The sequence below is a fragment of the Trematomus bernacchii genome, unplaced genomic scaffold (assembly GCF_902827165.1).
Source record: "Trematomus bernacchii unplaced genomic scaffold, fTreBer1.1, whole genome shotgun sequence".
Classification (NCBI taxonomy): domain Eukaryota; kingdom Metazoa; phylum Chordata; class Actinopteri; order Perciformes; family Nototheniidae; genus Trematomus; species Trematomus bernacchii.
This window is the reverse complement of record NW_022987654.1, coordinates 248,936-265,644: the sequence shown is the minus strand read 5'-3', so window position 1 is coordinate 265,644 and position 16,709 is coordinate 248,936. Positions and strand designations below refer to the sequence as shown.

Sequence of the window (16,709 nt, the reverse complement as noted above, 5' to 3'; positions counted from 1 at the left end):
ACGCGGGAAATAAGGGGAGGAGGGAGAGGGGACAGAGTAAATTAGCCGGGGAAGAAAATGAGGAAGTGAAATACACAAGACGGGGTTAAGGGGGGGGGAGCAATGGAAGATGAAAAGTGAGCGAGGAAGATAAATGGAAGAGGATAGAGAGTGGAGAAGCCAGCCAAACTGTATAAATGTCCGCCTGGTTATGGGTGTTTATTGCCTGACCTGCAAGACTGAACTGAATAGAGATGTCAGAATTGGGTTGTTTGAGCGTTTGAAAAATGAGGTGTTGGTCCCCTGGCTGAAAGAAGAACAGCTAGCGACCTGCTTGCTGGAAATAGCATTGTGACTGTTTCCAGAACACTTACACTCCCTGGCGCCTCACACACACAAAACTAAAGATGTAAGTGAATGTGTGTGGATCTATGCGTGTGGCAGTATGATAATTCTAACTCTCAGTGTCTTATTTCTCTTTTTCTGAACGTGTTTCTTACTCTGTCCTTATTGTACTTGTCACTGATGCATCAGGCTGTATCTGGGCCATGTTACCTGGTGATCTGGTAAAACTAGAGCAGAGCCTACAGGTTAACTCTGAGGAGGCCAGATAACACACTTAACCAGGGTAGGAATTTCACGGCGGCCATGGCCCTTGGTCTGGCCGTTATGCCCCACAAATAATTGTACGTCCTACGGCCACCATGGACTGTTAAAATCTCGAAGTTGCTCTAAAAGCGTCAGAGCAGTGGTCTGGTCTCTGAACTGCGTTATGCTGCGTTCACAACGGACGCGATATTCGCATTGCTCTAATCGCTGGAGTTTCACCGTGGCTGTCAGCTGTGTTTACTCCTGTCATTCAAACAGGACGCGCTGGAGAGGGGGCAGGGCTTATATCCATGTAAATACTGTGGTAGAAACCAACTACAACCAAATTAACATATTTTACAGTGATTTAATTGTAATACACGTTTCAAACTAAAACTAAATACTGATAACGGTTAGTAAAAACCATGCTTTGACAAAACGGCAGGCGAAAAACCTTTAAAATGCGAGTTTTCTTAATGGAAATCGGATTGATCATGCTAAACTAACCTGTATATGCTCCGTCCAAACTCACAACAACGTCCTAAAGAGAGAAATAAACCAGCGACTGTATTAGCCATGACACAGACAGTCTGTGGTTTGTACATGTTTAACTTTCGTCCAGTTTCTGAACAGATATGAGGAGCTGTGAGCTCTGTGTGCTAACAGCTAACGGCTGATGTTTTGGTTTTCTGATTCAACGTCAGTGGCTGAGGTCCTCACTGCTGATTGGCTACCGTGAGAAAGTGTCACGCGAATTCGACGCTCGAGTTGAAAACATTTATTAAAGAGACTCTCGTACACACACACAGACTTTTGCATTTCAAAGTATTGCTTGTTCATACAGTTGAATGTTTGAGCTTCACTGTGCACTGCTGAATGATGTATGTGCAGAGTTTGACCCTTGAAGGCTGTTTCTTCTGCTCTGAAATGGAATATATTTGTTACATATGAATAGAATTTTTGATTTTTTGATTTGATTTCGGATTTGTGAATGGGAGAAGTAGTAGATGGAAAACATACCAAACGCTAATTATTCAAAGTAGAGTATTTCATTTTATATACGGTAATACTAAGGAGGCATAGGTCTATATGATTATAATGTTTGACATTATTGATATTAAAAAAGTGATTTATTTGTAAACTCCAAATCCACATTTTTCCCTCAATGGCCTTTGTGCCCTGGCATGTGGCCTTTGTGCCCTAAACAAATGTGTGACACCAAAGGCCAAATGGCCTTGCCCCTAAAATGACGAAATTCCAAGCCTGCACTTACTGTACTTTCTAAGGGAAAGTCACTCAGGAAGTCTGTAAAAGTAGGCCTACTTCATAAATAATTTTGTAAAATGTGTGCCTGAATGCTGTTTTAGGACATTTCTTAATAAGAGTGTGTTTGTGTTTTGTGTTTGTCCGTCAGGTGGTGTGTATAGGGTCCATTGCTGAACTGGAGGAGCTGTCCGGAGTCAAAGTAACTGATCTGCATCGGGAGAGGTGAGTCACTGATCCAACACCCAGATTATCAGGCAACCACCTGAGCATGCACTCAGTGGAGTGTGACTGCTGGGGTAGTGTGATACCCTCAGATTCACAGACTGTGTGTGTGTGTACATGAAACGATACGTTTACAATGTGATGTTTGTGCTTGTATGTCAAGTTCAAGGTCAAATGTAATTATAGAACTCATTTAAAACAACAAACGTGCTGAAAAGGATCAAGGATCAAAATCGAAAGGCTTTACAGCGTTCTTCTTTGCAATGATAACCCAGAAATTACCCAGGCTCCTCAGACAATGCAACATACAAATAGTGCAAGAGAAAACTAGTGCAAGAACGTAAAAGGGCTAATGAAATTACAGGAAATATAAAATATATATATATATATATATATATATATAACATAAGAATAAAAGACTACATTAACCTAATAATGAAAAAAGATGATATGGTGTATGATGTTGTCCGTGTTGCATCTGCCTCTCTAATGTGAGCTGTCAGCCTGAACCAGACGTGTGCTGTGGAACACAGATCACTGCACTCTTCCGCTCTTCTTCCCTAATTACCTTTAATCACTTACATGGGTTTAGACATCTTTAATTGATGGGGGAGAAAGAGGTCGCCTTTGTCCAATCCTGTGTTTGGCCTGTGTGTTTACAGGGAGCTTATAGGCAGTTTGACCTCTAGCTACAGTGTAGTTTGGGCAATGGAAATCTTATGTCCTTGGCTCTTCCAACAATGCAACATAAATGTGTATATATATATTTATACATAAAACAATAAAAATAGTACAAGAAATATAAATAAAATAGTGCAAGAGAAAAAATATGAAAAATTGAATACGACGAAAGAAACACAGAATGTTATATCTAATACTGTACAGTGGAAGAAAATACTGCTTTTTGAAAGAATGAATTAATGTAAGCTGTAACAGATGTATGCTATAACATAAAGGGCACTTACTTTAGCAACCCTTAGAATTAAATAAGAAAGTACTCAAAAAGAAAAGACTGATTAGCTCTGGAGCAGTTAATTAGATGTTTTATCGGGGTTTGGAAAATGTGCAAAGGTTTAACTAAATGCTGAATATGTATGTATCTCTTACATCTAAGTGGAAAAACGCTTACACCAAAATTCCCAGAGGTGATGGCTCGGTACACCTTGCGAAAATTATAGCGACATTTTAACAACACCCCACACAATCTTAAACTACTCAAAATGCACTCGGCAGTGCACTTCTTTTTAGAAAATGACTCCTTAACACTCCCTTTTCTAAATGGGCCCAGGAGCAGAGCTCTCTGCAGCAGAGTACTGCAGCGAAGCAGCTTTAGGGGCCAACAGCAGATTATTAAAGGTGTAATCTGCAGTTTATAGGCCTGAGTGTTAATAATTCAAAAAGGTTGTTGAAGTAGGCGAAAAGAAAAATGTGTGCTTAATCATCTTTATGTGGATATATGATGTTAATATACATCTAAGGGGACTTTCCATGCATATGAATTTAAACTAGATTTAGTGGGCAGCTTGACAATTTATAGGTTCATCTTTTTTCCTGAGGTTATATCTAAAGAAACAAAGATTTTGTTCATGGGCTTTATCTGTGCGAGTCAGAAAATGGAGTAAATGAATCCATATCTGTGTCTGAACTTTAGTTTTTCATCCAAAGCAATAACCAAGCTTATTCTAGTGGGTGTCAGCACAATGTAAGCACCACAGTACTTTTCTTAAACCTCGTTCCCAGAGGTGAAAGATTAAACAATCGTTGCTTTGGCCTGCAGCCAAACTGCCTATAGACCCCTGTATCCACATAGTGTACAAAAAGCTCCCTGTGGCAATAATAAAACCCTTAAATAAAACAGAACTGGTCAAATTGTTATTGCTGCCATTTGTCTTAAAAATGGTTCCTCCTTATTCTTTGTTCTTTCTCCGTTTCGTTCCATTCCAGCATCGATGGTCTGACCATCCCGTCCCGCTGTGGTAAGGGGGCGCTGCGCAGGATCACAGAGGTGTTCGACTGCTGGTTTGAGAGCGGCAGCATGCCGTACGCCCAGGCCCACTACCCCTTTGAAAACAGGAAGGAGTTCGAGGACACTTTCCCAGCGGACTTCATCGCCGAAGGCATTGACCAAACGAGGGGGTGGTAAGCATCGGAAGACATGAGAGCTGGAAGAGGTCAACAGATGAGGGATAGGGATATTGAGACCCTGCTGAGTTCATTGATGACATTGACAAGACAGAGCATGAATGCATGGACACGAGTGGTGTTCTAAAACACTTCATTATACATTTTTTCAGTTGAATAGACAAGTATCAAGTAATGGGAAATGACTGAATAAAAATGGATACTTTTAATTGTATTTTTTTCTCAGTTCTACTCCCTACAAGGATTCAATTGTAAAAATATACTGCTCATTACCCTGACCTTGTGTAATGTCATTGTGTATCCTCCTGCAGGTTTTACACCCTGTTGGTGCTCTCCACAGCGCTGTTCGGCAAACCGCCCTTCAAGAATGTCATCGTTAACGGACTGGTCCTTGCTAGGTGAGGTTTATTAACAAACCCCTCTTCCTCGTCTTCCTTTAATTTGCGGATATATTTTTTTGTTTAATTTAAAGGCGGATGTATGTTTTTCTTACTGTCACCCAATGCTGTGAGAAGATCAAAACCAAGCATCTTGATACTTTCCACTTACTAGTCCCTTCAATTGCCTAAACTTGCCATAGCTACACAGGCAATACTCAATAACAGGGTCCATGTTTGGTTCAAGCCGTCAATGGGTTTCGTTGCCACTAAGAAAACACGTGCAAACTGTATATTTCAGTCAATTTCAAACATTGTTGAGCTGTTTTTTATGTAACTCTGTCCTGTTTGTTTGTTTCCTTTCTTCTTCACCTGTCCATTCATCTCCTATGTTTAGCTGTTTCCATTCCCAGTGTGGTACGTGTGCCGTAACATTTAGCCTTAGATCTGCTCTGCAATAGGGCTACTTGTCCTCAGCCCCGGGGTCTAAACGCAGCACTGTGCTCGTAGGCCCGCTGACCTGGAAGGACTTGACTCATTTGAATACCAAGTGCATGGTTTCTAACGTGCACATTTGGGCATGCATGCGTGTGGATGTGCATTAATGCCTTTGCTTGTCCCACTCCTACAGCGATGGGCAGAAGATGAGCAAGCGCAAGAAGAACTACCCGGATCCAGGCCTGGTAGTGCAGCAATATGGAGCCGATGCCCTCAGGTTAGCTTCGTGCTCCACTGTGAATGAGTGTGTGTCTCTGAAGCATGAATGCGTGTGTGCCGGTGGCAGGGTTCTGTTTGTCAACTTACCTTATGTTATTAGCAGGCATGGTTTTAAAAGGTTTGAAACGCTATCCACGCTTATCTAGGCTCTTTCTTTGTCCCACAAACACACGCATACTGTACATACACATTCATATACATGTTGTTTATACAATCATTCAATACATCATACAATCGCTCCCTTGCCCTGAGCGGTGAGAGTGCCACGGCCATATGGTCCTAATGAATAAAGCACTATGCAGTTTCGCCATATGCTCACCTATATACTGATAAAAGGAGAGGTGGTAAAGTTCCTCTTTAAGGCTTTACCATATGTAAACATGTAAATACAATCACTCTTTTATCCCTAAAACTTCACTCACAGTATAGCTGTTATGGTACAGCAAGCTTCTTAGTATGTTTACTCTTACATTATATGGAAACTGAATCAGAGACTGAAGCATAGACTGTGAGGGTGTTTTGTATTTACAGTAGCTACCAGCAAACCGTTCATATGTGCCCATTTTGCCCATATTTATAATGTAATATTCAATTATATGAATATTGCCTTTGGTTGCCTGAAGTTGCATCATGTTAGCCTTCTTCCAGAATTATACTGAAAACCCTTTTCTAACCACTCTACCCCGGCGCGCTGACGCCTGCCACAGACTATTATATTGATATGCATTATTCCGAATTTCTGTCAATTCAACAGTGTGTTTATTTGGCTTTAATGAAGAGAAGAGATGCATTTTTAGAGATTGCTGGTAAATTAGGTTTTGGCCCAAAAATGTTTTGCAGAAAATATTCACGGTGAACATTTAGACTAAATGGTGAATCTAATCCAATCAAGATTTGTCTGACAGCTAAATATCCTTACCATTAGGGAAATGTAGCCTGCGTCATTGCTTGCCTTTTAATTGGTGTCCAATAAGTGTTTTTATAATCATGTGAAGAGTAGTGTTTGCCTTGTTCTGTTGTTGCAAACACGTTTAACAGCCTCAAAGATTAGCTCTTCTTGCTTTGTTTGCTGTCAGATTACAGTTTCAGATTTGTTGCGTTTTATGCATTTGAACAACTCGTTAATACTCGTTAATGTTTCCGAGTTGTTGTTTCGATTCAAATTTCGAGTCTGAATCTCATTTTTCCAATTATTCCAACACCACATGATTGCAGCAGAAATGCATATTTCCCAATGTTTACACAAACAAAACACAATTTGTGTACAGGTTCTTAAAGATTGACTTAATGTGTGTTGGTCCACTTACACAAACAGCCTCACTCATTCATAGAAATGTTCAGTGTGCACACCTTGGAGTTACTACCTGTGTACACACTAAGTGAAAACCAATGTTGCCAAACACACCAACAGCTGATTTACTGTCCCTCTTTGTAGACTGTACCTCATCAACTCTCCTGTCGTGAGAGCAGAGAATCTGCGTTTCAAAGAGGAGGGTGTGCGCGACGTGTTGAAGGATGTCTTCCTGCCGTGGTATAACGCCTACCGCTTCCTGGTGCAGAACGTACAGCGGTTACAGAAGGTAATGAACACATTCCCTATCCCCCTAATCAAGGTCTAAAAAGCACAATGCTGAGAGTACAGAACATTGTTACTATTATTCATCATTTAAATATAGTTAGTGCCATGAAATAATGTTGTTTTTGTTGGTTAACTGATGACTGGTTATATATATCCACATTGGATACAATTTAGAAGCAGACATTTTTCTTCTGATCTGCACATTGCAGCTATATTTTTAGAGCAACTTTAAAATATATTAAGAAGAGAATGATGCTTAAACAGGCAGATTCTCCTCAAAGGGTGACTGCAGTAGCTAGTAGTAATACACTACACATCTAAACATATCAATGTTGACACCTACAATCAAAGAAAGTAACATCTGCTGCAGCTACATGAACAACCTGTCCCCTTGATTCCCGTCATCTGTCTTAATCAGTTATAGTAAATGGCATAAGATCCTGTTATGCGTGTCGATTATACATGTTTTTGTGTGTGCGTGTTCAATCTTGTGCATTTTTGCGTCAGGAGGAGGACATTCAGTTCCTGTACAATGAAAACACGGCAAAGCAGAGCGACAACATCATGGACAAATGGGTTCTGTCCTTCACACAGTCCCTCATCCAGTTCTTCAAGGCTGAGATGGACGGTGAGACAGACATCCTCAAAACACACTGTTATTATTTGATATAGACAATGGCTAAGACAATAAGAACTAGGCGTAGCACACCATATTGCCATTGCGATGTGTTTATGCTTAATATTCATTTTGCAAGACTTTATAACTATTTAGCTGTCTGATACCAAAGGGAATTATCAATGATTATTTGAGTGTTTCCAATTAATAACCTACAGACTCGGCATACCCACCACATTTATTTATTTAATTAACTTTATATAATGTTTCAGCGTACCGCCTGTACACTGTCGTGCCTCGCCTGGTCAAGTTTGTGGACATGCTCACCAACTGGTATGTGAGGACCAACAGACGCCGACTGAAGGTGAGAACACAGCTCCGAATCAGTGCCTGTTTAGAGTCAACATTGTTATGTAAGGCAGAGGCAAGGTGCAGCTAATGACTCAAATGTATGCAGTCCCAGGATCTGATGAGTCACATAAATGCAGACGATGCTTCTTTAAAGTTGATGTCCTGTATTTGTAGTTTTTGATGTTGTTTTGTTAAGCTCATACACATAGTTAAAGGGAACACTGATTTAAGCTACCCCTAAGTCTCTTCATCGTCCACAGATATCAGTAGCTATCAGTTTGTGGCCCGCCTGGTCAAAATGTGGTCGAATTGAATTGGGGATACATGCGCTGATGCGTGCTCAGGCACTTTTATCTATTTACTGTTCCAAGGGGACTGACTCTTTGTGTATGTGTGTGAACTTTGTAGGGAGAGAGTGGCACTGAGGACTGCCTGTGGGCGCTGGAAACCCTCTTCAGTGTTCTGTTCTCCATGTGCAGGCTGATGGTGAGTCATACTGTGTGTGTGTGTGTGTGTATTGTGTGTTGTGGTGAGGTTTTGCTTTTCTGTATGCAGAGCACTAAGAAATAATGCTGTTATGGACGAGGTGTGCTTGCATGGCGATGAATTATGCATGAACAGTAGGAGTCTTTATTTATAACACATTAAAGATGTTTGCATGTTAGGCGAGATGCATGCTAAAAGCCAGTTAGCCTAACCCAGATCAATACAGATCAGCGGTTTGCTGCACAAATTAATTAGCCGTGGTTGAAATGGAAGGGAAGTACATTAGAAATGAACTTGCTCTGGCAAGGGTGCATGACCTTTTGCATCATTAAGGAAAAATAAATACAGTAAAAATGTGTTTTTGTATGCTGATTTTTAGAGCAACAAGGAATGCATATTAATTACAGTACAGAGCATCTAATACTTTTCTCTTTTCCCTTTTCTCTTATGTCTACTTACTTCCTTCCCTTCTTACCCTCAGGCTCCTTTCACACCCTTCATTACAGAGATGATGTACCAAAACCTGCGTCACCTCATTGACCCGGCCTCTGTGGAGGAGAAGGACAGCAGCAGCATCCACTATCTCATGCTGCCCCAAGTCAGGTGAGAGAAATCCTCTAACAAAGCCAAAATGATCGAGCGCTTTATGCCACTTATATTAAAAAGAAAAAAAATCAAAGGTGGCCTGAGAATTGTTGCTAACAATTAGCCGAAAGTGGAAATTGTGAAAGTCAAGGGCATATGAGGGGGACGGAGAGTAGAGAACGTCCTCTTCTCACTCACAGAGCCGAGCGTTCCCTCTGCTCCCACGCCTCCAGCCCGCTCTGCTCGTATCATTCCTGCTCAACTCGGAGGCTTCAGACCAGTCCATATTTAATACAGCAGAACATTGCTTGGGATAAAGACATGTTTTACATTCTCATAATGAGCACTTTTTTATAGATACAATAGAGTGGTGCAGTGACGAGTCCTAAAACCCGGAACTGAGTTAGCATTTTACCACTACCGGTTCCCTCGCCTCAGAGCCAATGGGATTTTGGAAAATAGCTGGAAATAAGGTCTGTGGTTGACACAAATTCAAGAGACAGATCACGTTTTGTTCTACGACATTAAATACATCAGCAGTGGTGATTTTTGAAGAGTTTACGTGTCTGAAAAACGATGGTTGTTAACAAGTGGCTGAATAGGACTACAGAAGTTGTCGAGGACGCTGTACGTCATTACGCCGAACACGTAAACACTCCCGCTAAGTTTGTTTGCCCTGTTCTGCAAACTGTTAAAACAAACGCTTCAACTTGTACCATTTTGAATCTGTATTTTTTAATATGGATCTTAAGTTGGCGTGACGTTGAAGTCGTGCAACCCTGCTGTACTCGGCTGTAGTTCCTTCATAGCATAACGTTAGCATTTTACTTCTGGCGATTAGATGTATGATTTGAAACTGATAAAAGTAGGGTAGACATGTGGATATTATCCGGCTGAACAAAACGTGAATTTATCTAACCGGTTCGTTTTCCACAGACCTTATTTCGATCTATTTTCCAAAATCCTATGGAGAAATCCCATTGCTTTTTTGTCGAGGGAACCCATGTGCAGCTTACTTCCTGGTGAATACGTCATCCCTGCACCACTCTATGTAGATCACATGTAATGGAAAACCGAGGTGATGTGGTTTAAAACCTCCCGCTCCTTCCCGCTCCTCACACAGTGAACCCCCCTTTGTGTTAGCGCCTTTCCTCACAGGATATCCACTACTGGTCCAGAGCCTAATCAGTTTCAGCCAGAGTGCATGGTCTTACTTTACCCCAATTTGATCACACTCTGAATTCCTCAAAGAGTAGAAAATGTTGAAGCTGCAGAGTCCACAGCAGTGGTTTCTAGATAACGGCAGGCTTCACCATTTCTTCCCTTTAACACCTGCCGTTCACTGCTCTCTGTGTTGTCAGTTCATACTACACCCTTCTTATCAAAGGTTCCATTTTAATATGTATGACCATACCTGTCATTTTATATGATTGATTGGTTCTGTAGATAGAGATTTTCTTTTGAGTCGTTTCTGAGCAGATTTTCTGTTCATGTGTCAAAAAGATGGCTCTTTTTTCCAAAGCAAGAAGACATACGTGAAAAATACATTGAAATCTTTGTGCACATCCTCTCTCAAGTTCTTTCCAAAAAGCAGCTTAGCCCTATTTGTATTTTTGGCTTAGAACTGTCGATACCTTCTTTTAGAGCGTCACAAGTGATGTAGGGAACAGTTTGTGCTTTATTAGAGCAGAAATATACACAGCAGTGCACGGGTCTTTCCTTTTTCAGCCCTGCAAATAGATCTTGTTCTCAAATATGATTCACTTTAATGACTTCAGTAAAATGTGTACCTTGGTGGCTGATCAGTTCTCTTTAATGCCCGAGAGGAATTTCTAATTGCCCAAACTTAATTGCATCATCTTTAACTAAAACACAAGTTCTGACATGATTAAATATCCATTTGATTTAGCGTAAGGAAAATAGTTTATGTAATGGTTCATATAATTCCCCCTGTCACTTTGGCAGCGCTCAGTGCTGAGGCTTTATTAGCCGCCTGTCCTTCCTGCTGCCGAATGGGACTACTTCACCCCCCTCCCAAAGGTCAGCCACCAATCAAGCGGAGGAAGAGCTGCTCCTCAATCAGCTCATTAAATGATTGGCTCTCCCTGGAGTCCTCTCCTCTCTCATTTTACTGCACTGTTGTGTGCACACATGGAGAAGCAGACTGCTGGAGTAAAAGAATGAGTGTAGTACACACACACACACACACACACACACACACACACACACACACACACACACACACACACACACACACACACACACACACACACACACACACACACACACACACACACACACACACACACACACACACACACACACACACACACACACACACACACACACACACACACACACACACACACACACACACACACACACACACACACACACACACACACACACACACACACACACACAGAGTCTGTGTTCCTGCACACTGTTAGGGCTAATATAGCTATTATGCGTGATTATCAGTGGCTGTGCAGCTCTAATTTGAATTCAGAGGTGGAGGTCTCGGTGTACCTTATTAGTGGATGCTCCTGAGTTAAGCCGGGGGTTCTGAACTCTGTCTTTATTTAGATGAACCTTGTAACCTTCTATTATACATTTACCTCAACAGAATAGCAATTTGAATTTCTAAACCCCTGAAAACCACTGGGGTGTCCACTGCCTGTGAGTTATTGCAGAAGTGCACCTACATTCCCTAACAGTGCCCTGAAAGTGTACTATTTTCTCAGAATACAAAGTCATTTTCCTTTGAAGATCGGTTAGTTTGAAAGAGGTTCGTCTCATTCCCCTTCATCAACATATGAGATATACATACATATACACAACATATATGCTAAAAGCCAGTTAGCCTGCAAGGCCGCTCGGTCAGATGACACCAACTGGTTATAGTTTTGGATAAAACGTGTTTTCTCCTTCATGATCAACCTGCAGAATTAAGAGCATATTCAAATGCTCATACCCAGGCATTTTAACACTACTTAGTTTTCAGCCATTGTCAGATTTACATTTTTTCATCTCTGTTTCTCAGGGAGAGTGTGATTGACAAGCGCATTGAGAGTGCCGTCTGTCAGATGCAGTCTGTGATCGAGCTGGGCCGAGTGATCCGGGACAGAAGGACCCTTCCCGTTAAGGTAAATCATTAACCTTACTCAACCCATTCATACAATCCAGTGTAAAAGGTAGTCAATTCAAACTCTAGGAAACACATTTGTGTTTTTTTTTTATTAGACTGTTTTTTATTATTTCTATGAAATATCCAACATTTTCTCAGTGGATCCTTGTCACAAGTGTTTGTTATATATTTATGTAAAGAATATATAAAAAAAGAAGCTTTGAATATATTCCTTTGAGATGTCTCTCTCTTGCCACTATCATTGTTAATATCCATTATCAGTTTAAAAAATGCAGTCAACATCTTATATTATCTCTACGTTGCCAGGAATTTCTGTGGCTCTCCCAATGTTTTTCCTATAGCTTTAAGTGTATCCTGATGTGTCGGTTTTTATTACAACGACCCTATTTGTGTGTCTTGGTGCTGCAGTTATTGACCCGCAGTAACACTGGTGTGTATTTCAGTACCCATTAAAGGAGGTGGTGGTTATCCACCAGGACCCAGAGGCTTTGAAAGACATCCAGTCCCTGCAGAAATACATCCTGGAAGTAAGTAAACCAAGGACACTTTTTGTCATGTATATTCTGTGATCATTTATCCGGTCTTGAGTCGCCTTGGTATCACAGTGTAATTTCACCAGTGTTCTGCTTCACAGCAAGAACTGCATTTTCTTCTCATCTTCCCTTTAAGTGTTTTTATTTTCGTCTGTTGACTGTGCTTTGATCTAGTTAAAAACAAACCTCTCCTAGAACCTCGTTGACATTAAAAAGCCAGTGTACTTGACAGAGGGGATGTACAACAGAGAGAGCATATCTTCACACAGCGTTTGTATCTTCAGCTGTAATTGAAATGTCTGTGCTTGGTTTAATTTAAAAGGGGGTGGAGCAGATGCCTCGGAAAATGTTCTCACATTTGATCTACTTCAATTGCCACACATTCAAACTCTTGATCAAATATTAAATGCAGACACAAGCAGCACATGGGAACTCTATATTACTGTTAATGTGTCACAGTCATTTGAGGCATTTAAGTGCACGCCATTTTTCTAGTTCTCTTTTCACAAACAGAGGCATACAGTATTTAGTTTTTTCTATATTAAAATAGTTTTTATAGAAACAAGAAATAGGTTTCAACGATGTCAAGTGCACTTTGTGTAACATTTAAGACTTAATCAGTGTGTAATTATTTACAAAAGAGTGACGGGTGCTGTCCGAAAGACTGGAAAAATGTCTTCTCAGATAGGAGACAGACTAATTGTTATAGCCTTTCAGTGCAGGAAGCCATTAAACTGACAATATCCCTTTGTCTTTGGCTTTGATTTTCCACCAACAAAGCTAAAGAAGTCAATGCTCTTCCACAGATAACCCCACTACTCTCTTAAGTAAGGATGTGCGAACCTTTTTGATGCTTTGCCTGGAAATGTAGCTGCCTTTGTTCTCTCTGAAGCCAAGTGAAGTCTAAATAGGTCCCAAGCTGAGGAATTACTAATGAATTTTAGATGGAAAATTGATTTTTTCTCTTGTTCCCATATGTTGCTGACCAGGAACGTTGACAGAACATATAGAGATTAAGGATTGGGTGCAAAAATAGCTTCTGTTGGATCCTGCAAGATTAATCGTGATCGAGCCACTTCTTATCTCTCACTCTGTTTCATTTCTGGTGAGGAAAACATTGAACCTTGCCGGCGTCTAGCTACTCTCCAGTGAACAAGGTTTATTTGACCAGTCTGGATTCAAGCTTTCACGGTGGCTTTTAGTTAGATCATGTTATTATTATTCTATTATTATTACCGACAGTGGCTCAGTTGTCCGGCAGTGGGAGCTGTAGGGTCGCCGGTTCAAGTCCCTGAACAGACTTAAAATATGGAGTGTGGACTGCTACTTGGAGAGGTCCCAGTTCACCTCCTGGGCCCTGCCGTGGTGCCCTTCAGCAAGGCACCGGACCACCTCCCATTGCTCCCCGGACGCTGTACAATAGCTGCCCACTGCTCTTACTACTAGGATGGGTTAAATGCAGAGAACACATTTCACTGTGGGTGTTTCTCAATGTCAAGGAAGGATGCTCCAGAGCCACTATTTCAAGGATGCTACGTCATCGACTCCCGCCGAAGGACTGTTCCAATGTCCAGGCTCCTTGGAATTCTACCGAGCCCGGCGTCCTTCGTAGCGAGAAATTTCGAGGCTGCACATGTGTATCCTCCGCGGTCTTAAAATCCCCACAATGCTTTGCGCACGGACCAATTTCCAAAATCTGTGGCGGAAAATGTAAGGCGGGGCCTCTCGTATGACGCACACCTGAACACTTGCTAGCCTGTTCCTATGCCAGGAAGGATTCTTGCCTAGCTTCTGAAGGACTTGACTGGGAAGACTTGTCCTACCAAGGAAGCGTCCTCGACATTGAGAAACACCCTCTGTGTGCTGTAGGGCTGTGCGATTATGGCAAAAATCATAATCACGATTATTTTGGTCAATAATTGATATCATGATTATTAAATACGATTTTTTCTTTTTTTCTTTAACCTTTATTTAACCAGATAAAAACATTGAGATCAAATCTCATTTTCAATGCTGACCTGGCCAAGAAGGCAGCAACGTTACACATAACACATAACACAAACATATAAAATACAGAGAACATAACTAAGAAAACAAAAGACGAAAAAGCAGTCACTACATTGTGCACATTAGGACAGTAAGAAAGGTACACTACTTGTTACTGCAAGAGCAGCTGGTGGTGAGGACTTCAGACAACTTTAATTTAAAACATGATATAGAGACAAGTGCCCTCAGTTTAAGGCGTGATTGAAGGTCATTCCAAGACCAAGGACCATAATAAGAAAGACTCCTTTTTCCAGCCTCAGTCCATACAGTAGGAACCTGGAACCGTATCCAGGCACTGGATCTGAGGTTGTAAGAGTCACAAACTGGGGCAAATCTGACACATATGTGGAGTGGAAGCTTACCTAAAATGGCTTTATACATTAATAAAAATAAAAAAATACATGAAAAAAAACCATGAATGATTATTCATTGACTTTGAAAACATCCATTTATTGAACTTTAAAACAAATACAAATAATAATTTGAACAGTATCTTATAACTGTTGATTACCCTGAACGTATAATTCAACTGAAAAACTTTAAATAAATAATATCAAAATAATAAATACCAATAAACAAGATCAACAAATATTTTGGAGCGCACTTCCAAAAGCTACTAATCATATATAAATATGATAAATACAAATAAATTAGACTAAAATAAATTAGATCAAATATGTTACAGTGCACTGTCACAACCTAGCAAAGCAAAATAATTGTTTTATTCGATTATGTTGTTTTCGTAATTGTGGCAGGCCAAAATCGTAATTGCGATGTGTGCTGTGTGCTCTGCATGTGTGACCATTAAAGAGGGTTTCATCCCTCCAATTCTATCTATCTTCTATCTATTAAGCTAGGTAACATTCTTTATAAATTATTACCGCTTATTTTGCTTCAATGTGCACCAAGTGGGCATCTACTGTTGTTATCTGCTGGCTCTCTGACTGGTTGATTTCACGGCTGACTTGCTCTCTGAGTGAATTCGACTTTTGATTGTCCCTTCACAGCACATGTCTGAAGCAATTACAGTTTTTAATTTGATCCTACAGGACGTAACAGAGCACTAAGGCTAGCTCAACTTGTAAAGAGTAGTGGATACCAATAGCATTTATTTCATTGGTTTGAACACTTTAATGGCCAGTGCTGAAGTCTTAACTAAGAAACAAAAAGAAGATACATCAACTTGGCATTTCAAACCGAGCAGCGGCAAGTCCCTAATGCTGCCGTTTACATTTTTATTGTCTATTTCTTGAGGCAAAACATGAATTTTACAAATTCTCTCACATTTGAAGGGAAACAAGTAGAGTAGACAAAAAATGGGATTAGCAGTTAGTGGTCAATGACCGTTTCAATTTTAGCTTTGGTCAGCTCTTCTTTACGACAAGCTTTTTGATGACTCCACTGTCAGCTGAGCACAAGATGTTCATTGGGAATATCAAATGAATGTCTGTTTTATATAAAGGCGGTGGTGGCGAAGTCGATAGGGGCTTGGCAACTGAAAGTCCCGGCAAGACCAAGTGCTACCGAGGTGTCCCTGAGCAAGGCACCGTTCCCTACACTGCTCCCCGGGCGCCGGACATAATGGCAGCCCACTGCTCCTAACACTAGGATGGGTCAAATGCAGAGGAACAATTTCGTTACATAGTTACCTGTACTGTGAAATGACAAAAAGAGCAATTTATTTTATTTAAATGTATTATTTATTATATGACAGCAGCCTGTATATAATGTAATGTACAAACATCTCTACTATGTAAACAAAGACATATATGGTTCTTTTTGTTCACCGTTGCATTGATTCACTCCTATTTTCACTGACCAAGCTCAGCTCTAAACAGAGGTTGAAAGAACGGTTTCGAGCCCACTCTGCCCTGAAGTGTATTATTGAGTCCTCTTCAGGGGCTTAACTGTGCTCTCTGTCAGCGAGTCAACTAAGCTATAACTCAGTGGCACGCTTCAGTTTGGTTGACTGAGAGAAGCTGTGCACGGCCGGCCAGCGTGAGCGTCAGTATTTTGGATAACTTTAGTATCTCTAACGGCTCACAGACTTCTATCTCCATTTAGATTGAAAAAT

At 40.8% G+C, this 16,709-nt stretch overlaps 1 protein-coding gene across 1 annotated transcript in view; it reads left to right on the top strand.

The window, feature by feature from the left end:
• Positions 1-16,709, top strand: part of iars1 (isoleucyl-tRNA synthetase 1) — a 51,924-nt gene that overhangs the window by 21,445 nt on the left and 13,770 nt on the right. Inside the window, exons 15-25 of the mRNA XM_034135028.1 lie at positions 1,982-2,055; positions 4,000-4,194; positions 4,509-4,595; positions 5,206-5,289; positions 6,727-6,871; positions 7,378-7,498; positions 7,759-7,850; positions 8,246-8,323; positions 8,805-8,926; positions 11,952-12,054; positions 12,500-12,583. Of these exons, the coding sequence (XP_033990919.1) occupies positions 1,982-2,055; positions 4,000-4,194; positions 4,509-4,595; positions 5,206-5,289; positions 6,727-6,871; positions 7,378-7,498; positions 7,759-7,850; positions 8,246-8,323; positions 8,805-8,926; positions 11,952-12,054; positions 12,500-12,583 (1,185 nt within the window). The remainder of the gene's footprint in view (positions 1-1,981; positions 2,056-3,999; positions 4,195-4,508; positions 4,596-5,205; positions 5,290-6,726; positions 6,872-7,377; positions 7,499-7,758; positions 7,851-8,245; positions 8,324-8,804; positions 8,927-11,951; positions 12,055-12,499; positions 12,584-16,709) is intronic.